Below are 18,143 nucleotides of genomic sequence, written 5' to 3' on the forward strand. Positions count from 1 at the left end.
CCCAACTTACCTGCTCTAAACGTGTGCAATAATCCCCCTTTAGGGCCCACAGTGAGCGTGAAAGTTATGACTGATCAAAATGGGACGTCCAAGGGATTTGGCTTTGTCTGCTTCGAGAAGCATGAGGATGCACTCAGAGTAAGAAGACTTACAAAATCATTCAAATCCGAATTGTTATGTTTTTCTATTGCTGTCTGACTTAGGCCCCCATTCACATCAGGTTTTGGGACTATGCCACTGGTTTATGTTGAGATACCTGCAAAAGGGTATTGTGACGTATATCAAGGCGTAGCGGCAGCGTACCTGTTGACTTGCACTACACTTTTGAGTTCTGCAAATAAAACATGTACGTTCTAGATACAGAACAAATGTAGTCAGTAGTAGACTATGAATGATCTATGAAAGTCTATGGCAGTGTTTCCCAACCAGGGTGCCTCCAGCTGTTGCAAAACTACAACTCCCAGCATGCCTGGACAGCCTTCGGCTGTCCGGGCATGCTGGGTGTTGTAGTTTTGTAACAGCTGGAAGCACCCTGGTTGAGAAACACTGGTCTATGGGTATGCTGTGGTACAGTGGGGATCAAAAGTTTCGGCACCCCAGGTAAAAATATGTATTAATGTGCATAAAGAAGCCAAGGAAAGATGGAAAAATCTCCAAAAGGAATCAAATTACTGATTAGACATTCTTATAATATGCCAACAAAAGTTAGATTTTATTTCCATCATTTACACTTTCAAAATAACAGAAAACAAAAAAATGGCATCTGCAAAAGTTTGTGCACCCTGCAGAGTTAATATCTTGTACTGCCCCCTTTGGCAAGTATCACAGCTTGTAAACGCTTTTTGTAGCCAGCCAAGAGTCTTTCAATTCTTGTTTGAGGTATCTTTGCCCATTCTTCCTTACAAAAGTCTTCCAGTTCTTTGAGATTTCTGAGCTGTCTGTCACGCACTGCTCTTTTAAGGTCTATCCATAGATTTTCAATTATGTTGTGAAGGCCATGGCAAAACCTTCAGTTTATGCCTCTTGATGTAATCCCCCGTGGATTTCAAGGTGTGTTACATTATCCATTTGTAGAAGCCATCCTCTCTTTATTTTCAGCTTTTTCACAGATGGAATCAAGTTAGCATCCAAAATTTGCTGAAATTTTATTGAATCCATTTTTCCTTCTACTCGTGAGATGTTCCCTGTGCCACTGGCTGCAATACAACCCTAAAGCATGATTGATCCACCCCCATGCTTAACAGTTGAACAGAGGTTCTTTTCATTAAATTGTGTTCCCCTTCTTCTCCAAATGTACCTTTGCTCATTCTGGCCAAAAAGTTCAATTTTAACCTCATCGATCCACAGAACTTGTTTCCAAAATGCATCAGGCTTGTCTATATGTTCATTTGCAAAGTTCAAACGCTGATTTTTGTGGTGAGGATGTAGAAGAGGTTTTCTTCTGATGACTCTTCCATGAAGACCATATTTGTACAAGTATCTTTTTATAGTGGAATAGTGTACCACAACTCCAGTGTCTGCCAGATCTTTCTGGAGGGATTGTGCAGTCAAATGTGGGTTTTGAATTGTTTTTCTCACAATCCTGCGAGCTGTTCTGTCTGATATTTTTCTTGCTCTTCCAGATCTTGCTTTAACTTCCACTGTTGCTGATGACTGCCATTTCTTAATTACATTCAGAACAGAGGATATTGACATCTGAAAACGTTTTGCTATCTTCTTATAGCCTTCTCCAGCTTTGTGAGCGTCAACTATTTTCAGTTTCAGATTTCTAGACAACTGCTTAGAAGAACCCATGGTGCTGATTGTTGGGGCAAGGTCAGATGAGTCTGGGCATTTAAAACCTTTGAGATTGACATCACCTGGTCTTCCCAGAATATGATTGAGAATAATCCATGACACTGGCAGGTCTCAGCTTTTCAAAGGGGGCAGTGTATGCTAGAAATTCTGCAGGGTGCCCATACTTTTGCAGACGCCATTTTTTTGCTTTCTGTTATTTTGAAAGTGTAAATGATGGAAATAAAATCTAACTTTAGTTGACATTTCATAAGAATGTCTAATCTGTAATTTGATGCCTTTTGGAGATTTTTCCGTCTTTCCTTGGCGTCTTTATGCACATTAATACAAATTTTTACCTGGGGTGCCCAAACTTTTGATCCCCACTGTATGTCCCCTGTTTCAATGGAATGGCAGTCAAGCAGAAGTGTTGCTACTCCATTCAAAAACTATGGGACTAAGAGAGACAGCTGAGTATTGCCCATGTGATCAAATGAATGGCCAGTTACATAATACAAGGATGAGATTTACCAGTGCAGGGACTACGGTCAAAAGGCAGTCATTATGGCACAGAACCCCAGTGAATGTAGTGAGCAAGGAAGCATACAGCGTATTCCTTGCCACTCAGTGTACAAGAGTAGGGACTTAAAGGGGTACTCCGGTGGAAAACATTTGTTTAAATCAACTGGTGCCAGAAAGTTAAACAGATTTGTAAATTACTTCAATTAAAAAAATCTTAATCCTCCCAGTACTTTTTAGTAGCTGTATTCTAAAGAGGAAATTATTTTCTTTTTTAATTTCTTTTTTTGTTTTGTCCACAGTGCTCTCTGCTGACACCTGATGCCTGTATCATGAACTGTCCAGAGCAGGAGAAAATCCCCATAGCAAACCTATGCTGCTCTGGACAGTTCCTGGCACGGACAGGTGTCAGCAGAGAGCACTGTGGACAAGACAAAAAATACATTCAAAAAGAAAAGAATTTTCTCTGTAGTATACAGCAGCTGATAAGTACTGAAAGGATTAAGATTTTTTTTATAGAAGTAATTTACAAATCTGTTTAACTTTCTGGCATCAGTTCATTTAAAAAAAAAAGTTTTCCACCGGAGTACCCCTTTAAAGGGGTTGTCAGGAAGAAAAAAATGTCCAAGGCTGGGAGTATTGTAAAAATGATACACAAGCTATACTTACCCTTTCCGCTCTTCCGCCTCTACAGTCCTGCCAGCTCCTGGTTCTCCTTCTTCCTGGTTCTTGTCCTGTGGAGGGGGGCGGCTGCATGATGGGGGTTTTCCCCAGGGGACAAGTCCTGGGGGAAAAAAAATGTGGAACTCACCCAATGATTCCACCCACGGGCTGGTCCTGCAGGACTCCTGCTATTAGGAAAAAATGTTTCTGCTGTTGAAAAAGTGCAGGAACTTTGTTTTCATGCGTTCCAGCAGGACTCGAGCCCTGGTGTTCCCAAGCTCCCTGTGCATCTTCCTATTAACAATGTAGCAGAGAAGTGAATGGGCCGGCACTGCTGCAGCTTGCTGGCAACAAGACAATCACTGAATGCTGACCTCTATGAACCACACCTGGTCTTGGAGCATGGGGTGTGAGTGTAAAAACCACAAGGCAAATGGAAATATCAAAGAGAAAATGAGACAACTGCACTCACCATCCAGTGATCAAGGTGCTTTACTGTAGTCCGTTAGGCATACATAGTTCAAAGGAGACAGGGGTGATTATGGGACAGAACTGTTTCGCACGATTGTAGTGCTTCCACTAGCCGACACCGGTGTCGGCTAGTGGAAGCACGTCTATGGTGCGAAACAGTTCTGTCCCATAATCACCCCTGTCTCCTTTGAACTATGTATGCCTAACGGACTACAGTAAAGCACCTTGATCACTGGATGGTGAGTGCAGTTGTCTCATTTTCTCTTTGATATTCCCTCCTATTCTGCACAATGAAGCTCCCCTCTGCAGAGGCTCAGCATAGGGGAGGAGGGGTTACTAATAAGATACATGACTGACCTCACCATACACGGAGAGCTTGGGAACGCCCCCTGTGCACCAAACAGGTCATTTGCACGATCCAAAGAACTGGGATTGCGGCAGAACAGAGACACGAAAGGGGACTGGTAAGTATCATTGTCATTAGTGTAACCTGCACTACAACAGGTTAGAGCGGGGGATGTGTCCCCGTCATTTACCAAATCTTTTAACATGGGTTCGGATGTTCAGGTCCCTGCCGACCATTTGAACGCACTCTTTTGCGCTTTACTCCCCAGCTCACCGTCATCTATGTACTGTTGCTCTAGATGGCTCCATTATAAGACTTGACAGGGCAATGAGGTGCTTAAAGGGGTACTCTGCTGGAAAACATATATTTTTTTTAAATCATAGAAACATAGAATGAGGTCTGACCATTCTTCTAGTTTTCCTAAATCCTTTTACATTTGGCGGATCCCTCTAGGAACATCAACCCTGTTACATATCTTTGTGTCATCAGCAAAAAGACCATTGAGACCTTTTGTAATATCACTAATAAAGATATTAAACAAAATTGGTCCCAGTACAGATCCCTGAGGTCCCCACTGGTAACAAGACCTTGCTCTGAATATTCTCCATTGACTACAACCCTCTGTTGCCTGTCACTCAGTCACTGCCTAATCCACTCAACAATATGGGAGTCCAAGCTCAATGACTGTAGTTAGTGCTAGAAAGTTAAAGGAGATATCCAGTCCTGAAAAAGTTATCCCCTATTCTAAGGATAGGGGATAAGTTTCAGATCATGGGGGGGTCCGACCACTGGGGCCCCTGCAATCTCCTGTATGGGGCCCCAGCAGCCCGCGGGAAGGGGGGTGTTGACCACCGCACGAAGCGGCAGCCGACACCCCCCCCCTCAATACAGCATCACGGCAGAGCCGAAGATTCCGAAGGCAGCGCTGCGGCTCTGAAATAGAGTTGTATTGAGGGGGCGTGTCGGCCGCCGCTTCATGTGGTGGTCAACACACCCCCTTCGCGTGGGCTGCCGGGGCCCCATACAGGAGATCGCTTCCAGTACTTCTCAGCTGCTGTATGCTCCACAGGAAGTTCTTTTTTTTTTTTTTACTTTTCTGTCTGACCACAGTGCTCTCTGCTGACACGTCTGTCCAAGTCAGGAACTGTCCAGAGCAGGAGCAAATCCCCATTGAATACCTCCCCTGCTCTGGACAGTTCCTGACATGGACAGAGGTGTCAGCAGAGAGCACTGTGGTCAGACAGAAAAGAAATTCAAAAAGAAAATAACTTCCTATGGAGCATACAGCAGCTGATAAGTACTGGAAGAATAAAGATTTTTAAATAGAAGTCATTTACAAATCTGTTTAACTTTCTGGCACCAGTTGATTTAAAACAAAATTGTTTTCCCACCGTGTGCGCATCCCCACTCATTCTTAAAATCGGTGGGGGCCTGAACACCCTGAACCCAGACCAATGAAAACTTTGGACACATCTCTAGGACTTGTCAAACGTTTTGGTAAATGACGGGGACGCTTTAATAGACAGTCAGTAGTTCAAATCTGTAAGACATATGTCGATACTTATGGAAGATCAATAGTAGTTCTAAGCTTTAAAGGGGTACTCCGCTGCTCAGCGTTTGGAACAAACTGTTTCGAACGCTGGAGCTCGTGACATCATAGCCCCGCCCCCTCATCACGTCACGCCCCGCAACCTCAATGCAAGTCTATGGGAGGGGGAGTGATGGCTCCCATAAACATGCATTGAGAGGGGTGGGGCGTGATGTCATGAGGGGGCGGGGCTATGTCACGAGCTCCCGGCGCTGGCTCTAGCGTTCGGAACAGTTTGTTCCAAACGCTGAACAGTGGAGCACTCCTTTAATCTTTTACATGCATTTCATTCATTTCATGCAATTTCTCATGTACAGTGACCCCCCGACCTACGATGGCCCCATCGCATAAACGGCTATCTGGCAGTACAGACTGCTTCAGCTGCCACCGGATAGCCGTTTACGGTGCCCCATGTGGTCCGGTGATGGTCTCCTACATGTCCTCGGGACTCCGGAGCGTCCTCTTTACGATCCCCTCCATCGCCAGAGCTCTCCTTCGTCGTCATCACGTAGCGCGCACTCATCCCGTCATCCAATAGGAGCGACGTGCGTGCGTAGTGACGTGAAGACGGCGACAGAGTGAGGATCCCGGGGAAGCAGAGACGTCCGGAGCGTCGGGGACAGGTGAGTACAACTTCCTATACTTTACATTGCACGGATCCCTCAACATACGATGGTTTCAACAAACGATGGTTCATTTGGAACGGATTTCCATCGTATGTTGAGGGACCACTGTACATATCCCCTATTTCTGCATAAACCAGATGCTTAGTGCCAAAGATGGGATTGGATCCCGTCCTGGGAGATCAGAGAAGACAGGGTCTAGGACAGGGCTTTCCAAACAGTGTGTGTCCAGCTGTTGCAAAACTACAACTCCCAGCATGCCCGGACAGAAGTTGTAGTTTTGCAACAGCTGGAGACACACTGTTTGGAAAGCACTGGTCTAGGAAATGCTGTCCCGATCCCCCTAGGTGAGAAATCCTGTTCTGGGGACCGAATACAGGCAGTAAAGAAACTATTTCCTATATTCCATAAGGCGGTGGAGGAAATGAACGGTACGGATGTGAACGGTAAGGCCATTTATGTGGGAAGAGCCCAGAAGAAGTCCGAGAGACAAGCCGAACTCAGGAGGAGGTACGAACAAATAAAGCAGGAACGATTCGCCAGAACTCAGGTGAGCGCCTTCACATCATCCGTCTGGGATTGGTATCAGAATATGAGAAACATTTCCAAGTTTGTAATAAATAATTCATTCTTTTAGGGAGTCAATCTCTACATCAAAAATCTTGCAAACTGCATTGACGACCGACGGCTGTACCAGGCGTTTTCACCCTTTGGTACCATCACCAGTGCTAGGGTGAGTATCTTAAAGGGGTATTCCTGGATTTATTTTTATTATTTGACTGTGCTACGGGGCTGTAAAGTTAGTGTAGTTCATAATATAGTGTCTGTACCTGTGTGTGATGGTGGTCTCGCAATTCTTATGTGATTTTTGCCCCAAAGTTTATTTTTAAAGGGGTACTGCGCTGGAAATTATTATTATTATTATTTTTTTTAATCAACTGATGCCAGAAAGTTAAACAGATTTGTAAATTACTTCTATTAAAAAAATCTTAATCCTTCCAGTACTTATCAGCTACTATATGCTCCACATGAAGTTATTTTCTTTTTGAATTTCCTTTGTCTGACCACAGTGCTCTCTGCTGACATCTCTGTCCATATTAGGACCTGTCCAGAACAGGAGAGGTTTGCTATGGGGATTTTCTCCTACTCTGGACAGTTCCTAAAATGGACAGAGGTGTCAGCAGAGAACAGTGTGGTCAGATAGAAAGGAAATTCAAAAAGAAAAGAACTTCTTGTGGAGCATACAGCAGCTGATAAGTACTGGAAGGATTGAGATTTTTAAATAGAAGTAATTTACAAATCTGTTTAACTTTCTGGCACCAGTTGATTTAAAAAATAATGTTTTCCAGCAGAGTACCCCTTTAAAATGACTGTCATCTCAGGTTTTCCCAGATTGCAGTGCGGCCTGAGACATTACATCTCTAGTCAGGTGATGTCAGGGTAGGAGGGAGATCATTCTGCAATTAATTGTATTTTTTGCAACAGCTGGAGGCACCCTGGTTAGAAAACACTGGTCTTTTGCATGAAATGCAGCTCATTTGGGTTTCAATGGGTGGGGTGGCTGATGTGTGGGAGGGAAAAAAGTGACCTCACACTTACAAATAAGAAATTATGGGATTTGTAGTTGAAGAATGAAACTCCAACAGGAAGTAGCCAGTTTACAAAAATATATACACAGTATTATGGTAAACTCACAACATAGCCATTTAGCCCCAAGACAAGTGCAGATCCTTCCTAAGCATGTCCATTACTGTCTGCCAGGTACGTACTAAAATCACCTTATGGTGGAGAACCCCTTTAAACTCTACCTGCTAAACTTCTTTCTACATTACCCCAATATGAGCGCCCATAGGTGAGGGTCATTGTATGAATGGCAGAATTGTTTACTGTGAGCCAATATTTCAGGTCATGATGGAAGGTGGACGCAGCAAAGGGTTTGGCTTCGTCTGCTTCTCGTCTCCCAGGGAAGCAACCAAAGCGGTCACAGAGATGAATGGTAGGATTATAGCCTCCAAGCCATTGTATGTTGCCTTGGCGCAGAGAAAGCAGGACCGTCATGCTAATCTGGCCAATCAGTTTATGCTGAAGGAAAACATCCGAATGGTACCGACCCCGGTCCACAATACTTACCGGCAGTCACCAACACCCAGCTATTTACTGGCACCTGCTCCACCGGTATGTCTTCAGATCATACATTTATGGAAACTGTTTGGAAAAGAAAAAAATGTGTCAGCTTTTTTACAGAAACAGCGCCACACCTGTTCACAGACTGTGCCTAGTATTGCAGCACAGATCCACTAAAAAAAATAGCTCTCAGTTGCAATACCACACATAACCTGTGGGCAGGCATGGCGCTGTTTGTGGAAGAAAGCAGTCATGTAATCCCTCCTCTTTTAAATCCGTCTTTTTATCCTTAGACCCAGACCCACACTGCATACTTTCCAGTTGAACAGATACCTCAGACTATGCCTAGTCCGGGTTGGCTGACACAAGGTATGTTCAATGCATCATGGGAATTATAGGTGTTGTCTGAAAATGAAGCCTATTTTTAACTTTCTAATAAATTAATATATAAAGGTAAATAAAGTTAATTCACTACCTTTCTGTGGTATTTCGCTCATTTCTTCTGCGTTTGATGCAAACTGTCTCCTCTGTTGTCTTTATTAGCCCAACTTCCTGTTTTGTCAGAACACTAAAAGGGGTATTCCAGGATTTTTTTTATTTGACTATGCTACAGGGGCTGTAAAGTTAGTGTAGTTCATAATATAGTGTCTGTACCTGTGTATGACGGTTTTCTCACAATTCTTCTGTGGTTTTCATCCCAATATTTATTTTTACCAGCATACAAAATGACTGTTGTCTCAGATTTTTCCCAGGTTGCAATGCGGCCGAGACCTGACATCACTAGTCAGCTGATGACAGGGAGCCTGTCTGCTCCAATGGGTGGAGCGATCACTTGGTGGGAGAGATCAATCTGCAACTAATGCAACAGTTGTAGGCACCCTGATTGAAAAACACAGGTCTTTTGAATAGATGCAGCTCATTTATGTTTCAATGGGTGGGGTGGCTGATGTGTGGGAGGGAGGAAGAGGGAATTATGGGATTTGTAGGCAAAAGAAGAAAACTCAAACAGGATATACCAGTTAACAAAAAGCTAGCCACAGTATGATGGTAATCTCACAACATAGCCATTTAGCCCCAAGACAAGTCCAGATCCTTCCTAAGCATGTCCATTACTGTCTGCCAGGTACGTACTAAATCCCCTTATGGTGGATAACCCCTTTAAGTCAGGAGTTCAGCCAAATCTATTTCCTTCTCACATATAGTCAAAAAGGAGTAGTGAATGGGAGATAGAGTTGGCTGAATTCCCTGCTAGAGTGTCCTGACAAAACAGTTAGTTGGGCTAATAAAGACAACGGAGGAGACAGTTTGCATCAGACACAGAAGAAAAGCACTACAGACCACAGAAAGGTAGTATATTGACTTTATTTACCAATATATGTTCATCTATTAGACAGCTGAAAATAAGTTTCACCATCAGACAACCCCTTTGAATATTGTGTTTAGTTTGCACTTATTTACTACTTACTGTTTTGTGTTCACATTTTAGCTTCCATAGTTACCATGCATAGACTCTACGGTCTGCTATTTAAAAGGTCATTGTCAATTTAAAAAACTTTTGACAGGTCATACAGACCCCCATGGTAGTATGAGCAGGGAGAAGCTCCCAGCTAAGCATTTCTCTCTCCTCTCCAGGCCAAAACCTTTTTTTATATATCAACTGGCTCCGGAAAGTTAAAGAGATTTGTAAATTACTTCTATTAAAAAATCTTAATCCTTCCAATAGTTATTAGCTTCTGAAGTTGAGTTGTTGTTTTCTGTCTAACTGCTCTCTGATGACTCACGTCCCGGGAGCTGTGCAGTTCCTATGGGGATATTCTCCCATCATGCAAGGATATTCTCCCATCATGACATCATCATTGAGCAGTTAGACAGAAAACTTCAGAAGCTAATAACTATTGGAAGGATTAAGATTTTTTTATAGAAGTAATTTACAAACCTGTTTAACTTTCTGGAACCAGTTGATATATATAAAAAAAGGTTTTGCCTGGAATACCCCTTTAACCCCTTAACGACGCAGGACGTATATTTACGTCCTGCGCCGGCTCCCGCGATATGAAGCGGGATCGCGCCGCGATCCCGCATCATATCGCGTGGGTCCCGGCGCTAATCAACGGCCGGGACCCGCGGCTAATACCACACATCGCCGATCGCGGCGATGTGTGATATTAACCCTTTAGAAGCGGCGGTCAAAGCTGACCGCCGCTTCTAAAGTGAAACTGAAAGTATCCCGGCTGCTCAGTCGGGCTGTTCGGGACCGCAGCGGTGAAATCACGGCGTCCCGAACAGCTGATCGGACACCGGGAGGGCTCTTACCTGCCTCCTCCGTGTCCGATCAACGAATGACTGCTCCGTGCCTGAGATCCAGTCAGGAGCAGTCAAGCGCCGATAATGCTGATCACAGGCGTGTTAATACACGCCTGTGATCAGGATGAGAGATCAGTGTGTGCAGTGTTATAGGTCCCTATGGGAGCATAAGAGATCAGTGTGTGCAGTGTTATAGGTCCCTATGGGACCTATAACACTGCAAAAAAAAAAGTTAAAAAAAAAGTGTTAATAAAGGTCATTTAACCCCTTCCCTAATAAAAGTTTGAATCACCCCCCTTTTCCCATAAGAAAAATAAAACAGTGTAAAAAAAAATAAAAATAAACATATGTGGTATCGCCGCGTGCGTAAATGTCCGAACTATAAAAATATATCATTAATTAAGCCATACGGTCAATGGCGTACGCGCAAAAAAATTCCAAAGTCCAAAAAAGCGTATTTTGGTAACTTTTTATAACATTAAAAAATGAATAAAAAGTGATCAAAAAGTCAGATCAAAACAAAAATCATACCAATTAAAACTTCAGATCACGGCGCAAAAAATGAGTCCTCATACCGCCCCGTACGTGGAAAAATAAAAAAGTTATAGGGGTCAGAAGATGACATTTTTAAACGTATAAATTTTCCTGCATGTAGTTATGATTTTTTCCAGAAGTGCGACAAAATCAAACCTATATAAGTAGGGTATCATTTTAACCGTATGGACCTACAGAATTTTGATAAGGTATAATTTTTACCGAAATATGCACTGCGTAGAAACGGAAGCCCCCAAAAGTTACAAAATGGCGTTTTTTTTTCGATTTTGTCGCACAATTATTTTTTTTCCCGTTTTGCCGTGCATTTTTGGGTAAAATGACTAATGTCACTGCAAAGTAGAATTGGCGACGCAAAAAATAAGCCATAATATGGATTTTTAGGTGGAAAATTGAAAGGGTTATGATTTTTAAAAGGTAAGGAGGAAAAAACGAAAGTGCAAAAACGGAAAAACCCTGAGTCCTTAACCCCTTAAGGACTCAGCCCATTTTGGCCTTAAGGACTCAGACAATTTAATTTTTATGTTTTCATTTTTTCCTCCTCGCCTTCTAAAAATCATAACTCTTTTATATTTTCATCCACAGACTAGTATGAGGGCTTGTTTTTTGCGCGACCAGTTGTCCTTTGTAATGACATCACTCATTATATCATAAAATGTATGGCGCAACCAAAAAACACTATTTTTGTGGGGAAATTAAAACGAAAAACGCAATTTTGCTAATTTTGGAAGGTTTTGTTTTCACGCCGTACAATTTCTGGTAAAAATGACATGTGTTCTTTATTCTGAGGGTCAATACGATTAAAATGATACCCATTATTATATACTTTTATGTTATTGTTGCGCTTAAAAAAAATCACAAACTTTTTAACCAAATTAGTACGTTTATAATCCCTTTATTTTGATGACCTATAACTTTTTTATTTTTCCGTATAAGCGGCGGTATGGGGGCTCATTTTTTGCGCCATGATCTGTACTTTTTTTTGATACCACATTTGTATATAAAAAACTTTTAATACATTTTTTATAATTTTTTTTTTAATAAAATGTATTAAAAAAGTAGGAATTTTGGACTTTTTAAATTTTTTTTCGTTCACGCCGTTCACCGTACGGGATCATTAACATTTTATTTTAATAGGTCGGACATTTACACACGCGGCGATACCAAATATATCTATAAAAAATGTTTTTTACGCTTTTTGGGGGTAAAATAGGAAAAAACGGACGTTTTACTTTTTTATTGGGGGAGGGGATTTTTCACTTTTTTTTTACTTTTACTTTTACATTTTTTTACATTTTTTTTTACACTTGAATAGTCCCCATAGGGGACTATTCATAGCAATACCATGATTGCTAATACTGATCTGTTCTATGTATAGGACATAGAACAGATCAGTGTTATCGGTTATCTTCTGCTCTGGTCTGCTCGATCACAGACCAGAGCAGGAGACGCCGGGAGCCGCACGGAGGAAGGTGAGGGGACCTCCGTGCGGCGTTATGAATGATCGGATCCCCGCAGCAGCGCTGCGGGCGATCCGATCGTTCATTTTAATCGCGAACTGCCGCAGATGCCGGGATCTGTATTGATCCCGGCACCTGAGGGGTTAATGGCGGACGCCCGCGATCTCGCGGGCGTCGGCCATTGCCGGCGGGTCCCTGGCTGCGATCAGCAGCCGGGATCAGCCGCGCATGACACGGGCATCGCTCCGATGCCCGCGGTTATGCTTAGGACGTAAATGTACGTCCTGGTGCGTTAAGTACCACCTCACCAGGACGTACATTTACGTCCTGCGTCCTTAAGGGGTTAAAGGGGTACTTCGGTGAAAACCTTTTTTCTTTTAAACCAACTGGCTCCGGAAAGTTAAACAGATTTGCAAATTACTTCTATTAAAAAATCTTAATCCTTCCTGTACTTATTAGCTGCTGAATACTACAGAGGAAATTATTTTCTTTTTGGAATGCTCTCTGATGACATCACGAGCACAGTGCTCTCTGCTGACGTTATTATAATAATAATAAGTCTTTATTTATTTATTGTTGTCCTTAGTGGGATTTGAACCCAAGTTCCCAGCACTGCAAGGCAGCAGTGCTAACCACTGAGCCACCATGCTGCCCTTAGCATACATCTGCTATGCACGGTTGCTAAAATGGACAGAGATGTCAGCAGACAGCACTGTGCTCGTGATGTCATCGGTGTTCCAAAAAGAAAGGAATTTCATTCAGCAGCTAATAAGTACTGGAAGGATTAAGATTTTTTTTAAAAGAAGTAATTTACAAATATGTTTAACTTTCTATCACCAGTTGATTTAAAAGAAAAAAAGTTTTCACCAGAGTACCCCTTTAAGCCTGTCTCCTGCAGTGAGGAGAGAGACGGGAAGAGTCTGCATTGGCTACTGGAACTTCTATTGGTTCACTGACTGGTACACTGACACTGACCTGGTAAACTGAGTACGGTATATGCACACTAGAGGAGAAAACACTCTATACAGTGCGGTAGTGTTGGTTGTGGCAATGCAATTATGGCGCCCCCATCTTGGCCCAAAGAATGTGAAGTGAGTGCTTCACTACAGTAAGTGTACATTCACAGCTCACTACTGTATTCAATACGCTTTACTGCTCCCTACTGTACACTGTACGTTCCCACCTGGTCCGGAAAATGTACAGTGAGTGGCGATGCATATAGTGTATACATCACCACAATGAGTCTTCCTTCACCTATTAGCATTAGCGCCATGGAGTATATGTCCCGCAGCAGTGATGTCTGTCTATATCTACTGCTCCCATACAGTTCTGAGTGAAGATGTGTGCACTGTATGCACCGCCGCTCACTTAACATTCACTAGACTGGGTTAGGAGGTGCAATAGTGGGCAAATTTAGTATCAGACCCCCCCCCCACCACCACCACCACCACCACACACACAATATTCTGCCGACTAAAAATATTAGCTCAATTTCAGCAGACATGTGGATACTTCTTGATTTTATAACTCAAGTGCTGGCAGGAACAACAAAAAGGGAAGGCAAACAAGCTGGTAAGCGGGGGGGGTTCTCAGTCATACGGGGCGACGGTCCGTATCGCGTGCTTGTGCTTCGTCAGGCCCTTGGCCTGACGAAGCGCAAGCACGCGATACGGACTGTCGCCCCGTGTGACTAAGAACCCCCCCCCGCTTACCAGCTTGTTTGCCTTCCCTTTTTGTTGTTCCTGCCAGCACTTGAGTTATAAAATAAAGAAGTATTCACATGTCTACTGAAATGTGGGTGAGTGCTCCATTATTCCTTCTCATTTAGATTATACGGCTGTTTGCCGTTATCTACGTGTAGCACCATCATGACAAGTGGAGCACTAGAAGTGCGAACAGGACTAAAATTATTAGCTGTCTCCTTTTTTGTTTTAATTTAGGAGGCAAAGGTTCTTAGATGATTTCGGGAACCCTGATAATTATAAGGTGACATAACGATGGAATGGATTTCTTTTAGATGCAGTAACAAAAGGAGGCTTATGTTTAGGAAGTTGAATTATCTTTTTCTTTTCGGCAGCTTTGCAGAATATTCCAAGAACTGTCAGAATGGCTGCTCCCCGACCATCCACCTACAGCTCAGTGAGGGCGGCAACTTCACAATCCCGGGTCGTATCCATTCAGTGTTTACGTAAGTGATTGGCAAAGCAGATCCTCACACTTCTGCACCTTACTGACACAATGATAAATGTTATACCTCCGCCTACTTCTTCTTAGACCAGTGGATGATCCACTTGGATCCATCCCAATTTCATCTTGGCATTTCTTTTAGACATATCTAAATATGATATTTAGCTGCATTCATGGAATTTATACCCTTTATTGACAACAATATATACATTATTACTGTGCTGTGCTTTCACACTTGACATTATTTATATGCTGTGACATCACTGTATACATTATGACTGTATTGTGACATCACTGTATACATTATGACTGTACTGTGACATCACTGAATACATTATGACTGTACTGTGACATCACTGAATACATTATGACTATACTGTGACATCACTGAATACATTATGACTATACTGTGACATCACTGTATACATTATGACTGTAGTGACATCACTGTATACATTATGACTGTACTGTGACATCACTGAATACATTATGACTGTACTGTGACATCACTGTATACATTATGACTGTACTGTGACATCACTGTATACATTATGACTGTACTGTGACATCACTGTAAACATTATGACTGTACTGTGACATCACTGTAAACATTATGACTGTATTGTGACATCACTGTAAACATTATGACTGTACTGTGACATCACTGTAAACATTATGACTGTACTGTGACATCACTGTAAACATTATGACTGTATTGTGACATCACTATATATATTATGACTGTACTGTGACATCACTGTATACATTATGACTGTAGTGACATCACTGTAAACATTATGACTGTACTGTGACATCACTGTAAACATTATGACTGTACTGTGACATCACTGTATACATTATGACTGTACTGTGACATCACTGTATACATTATGACTGTATTGTGACATCACTGTATACATTATGACTGTACTGTGACATCACTGTATACATTATGACTGTACTGTGACATCACTGTAAACATTATGACTGTACTGTGACATCAATGTGTATATTATGACTGGACTGTGACATCACTGTATACATTATGACTGTAGTGACATCACTGTAAACATTATGACTGTACTGTGACATCACTGTAAACATTATGACTGTACTGTGATATCACTGAATACATTATGATTGTTTAATGATATCACTGTAGGCATTATGACTGTATTGTGACATCACTGTATACATTATGACTGTACTGTGACATCACTGTATACATTATGACTGTACTGTGACATCACTGTACACATTATGACTGTAGTGACATCACTGTATACATTATGACTGTAGTGACATCACTGTATACATTATGAATTTATTATGATATCACTGTGTGCATTATAGATAGCCGATGCACTCACCCAATAGACTTGCTTGAAGAAATATTTATTCACAGACAACATACAAAGATACAGCGGGTAGAATCAGGTGATCAGCCTCACATCGACAGACTGTTTCCTGCGCCCAAAGCGCACTTCCTCGAGCTGCCGATCGGCAGCCCGAAGAAGTGCGCTTTGGGCACAGAAAACAGTCTGTCGATGTGAGGCTGATCGCCTGATTCTACCCGCTGTACGTTCGTATGCTGTCTGTGAATAAATATTTCTTCATGCAAGTCTATTGGGTGAGTTCATCCTTTCACTACTTCGGCCATCTGTTATCTGATTCTACATCATAGGGAGTGCACCCCCATTTGGTATCCACTGGAAGCAGCTGGTGTCTACCTGACGAGTAGTCGTTTGGTACTGGCAGCAGTGCCGGACTCTTTTGTTTCTATATGTGACTTGGACTGTATGCATTATGACTGTACTGTGACATCACTGAATATATTATGACTGTACTGTGACATCACTGAATACATTATGACTGTACTGTGACATCACTGTATACATTATGACTGTACTGTGACATCACTGTATACATTATAACTGTACTGTGACATCACTGAATATATTATGACTGTACTGTGACATCACTGTATGCATTATGACTGTACTGTGACATCACTGAATATATTATGACTGTACTGTGACATCACTGAATACATTATGACTGTACTGTGACATCACTGTATACATTATGACTGTACTGTGACATCACTGTATACATTATAACTGTACTGTGACATCACTGAATATATTATGACTGTACTGTGACATCACTGTATGCATTATGACTGTACTGTGACATCACTGAATATATTATGACTGTACTGTGACATCACTGAATACATTATGACTGTACTGTGACATCACTGTATACATTATGACTGTACTGTGACATCACTGTATGCATTATGACTGTACTGTGACATCACTGAATATATTATGACTGTACTGTGACATCACTGAATACATTATGACTGTACTGTGACATCACTGAATACATTATGACTGTACTGTGACATCACTGTATACATTATGACTGTACTGTGTCATCACTGAATACATTATGACTGTACTGTGTCATAACTGAATATATTATGACTGTACTGTGACATTACTGAATACATTATGACTACTGTGACATCACTGAATATATTATGACTGTACTGTGACATCACTGTATACATTATGACATCACTGAACACATAATGACTGTACTTTGACATCACTGAATACATTATGACTGTACTGTGACATCACTGTATACATTATGACATCACTGAATACATTATGACTGTACTGTGACATCACTGTATACATTATGACATCACTGAATACATTATGACTGTACTGTGACATCACTGTATACATTATGACATCACTGAACACATTATGACTGTACTGTGACATCACTGAATACATTATGACTGTACTGTGACATCACTGTATACATTATGACATCACTGAATACATTATGACTGTACTGTGACATCACTGTATACATTATGACATCACTGAATACATTATGACTGTACTGTGACATCACTGAATACATTATGACTGTACTGTGACATCACTGTATACATTATGACTGCATTGTGACATCACTGTATGCATTATCCCATTACTGTGACATCACTTTGTGCATTATTCCTGTGCTCTCACTGTGTGCATGATTTCATACTTTTGATGCATTGTAACTTTTCCATGCAGCAAATATTTCACCACAAACGATTCAATCCCAGCCTACCCATGTCAGTGCTGCAGCCTCCAATTCTTCCTATGTGTGCTCTCTTCCTCAATATCAATACCTTAATAATCAGCAACAGTTCATCATTCAGCCACAGATAGCTGTACAGCAGGTAGGCAGTCTGAGGGGAATTCATCAAGCTGTTTAGATGTTTTCTTTTTTATCTAAAATTGTCGCACAAAAAGTCGCTTCCCTTGCGTCTTTTATGCGACTTTTGCTATAGAGCATATTTGAAAGTGAACTATGGTTTGCAGTGGTTTAGACTACTTTTATGCAGTGGTGATGGATTCATGATCTACGACTTTTTTCTGAAAGTCGCAGCGCCGTGATTTACACGGAAACTCACGCCATGTAACATCAGCCCTGGAAAGCAGTCTAAACGGATAGCATGG

General features: G+C 41.8%; 1 protein-coding gene across 3 annotated transcripts in view; it reads left to right on the forward strand.

Moving 5' to 3' along the window:
• The window catches only part of LOC130274282 (polyadenylate-binding protein 1-like), a 32,965-nt gene that overhangs the window by 9,559 nt on the left and 5,263 nt on the right, over positions 1–18,143 (forward strand). For all 3 annotated transcript variants that reach the window (XM_056522414.1, XM_056522415.1, XM_056522416.1), the window contains exons 6-12: positions 44–138; positions 6,396–6,533; positions 6,621–6,716; positions 7,889–8,158; positions 8,401–8,476; positions 14,501–14,611; positions 17,715–17,863. In XM_056522414.1, the coding sequence (XP_056378389.1) occupies positions 44–138; positions 6,396–6,533; positions 6,621–6,716; positions 7,889–8,158; positions 8,401–8,476; positions 14,501–14,611; positions 17,715–17,863 (935 nt within the window). The remainder of the gene's footprint in view (positions 1–43; positions 139–6,395; positions 6,534–6,620; positions 6,717–7,888; positions 8,159–8,400; positions 8,477–14,500; positions 14,612–17,714; positions 17,864–18,143) is intronic.

This window comes from Hyla sarda, chromosome 5, assembly GCF_029499605.1.
Source record: "Hyla sarda isolate aHylSar1 chromosome 5, aHylSar1.hap1, whole genome shotgun sequence".
Classification (NCBI taxonomy): Eukaryota; Metazoa; Chordata; class Amphibia; order Anura; family Hylidae; genus Hyla; species Hyla sarda.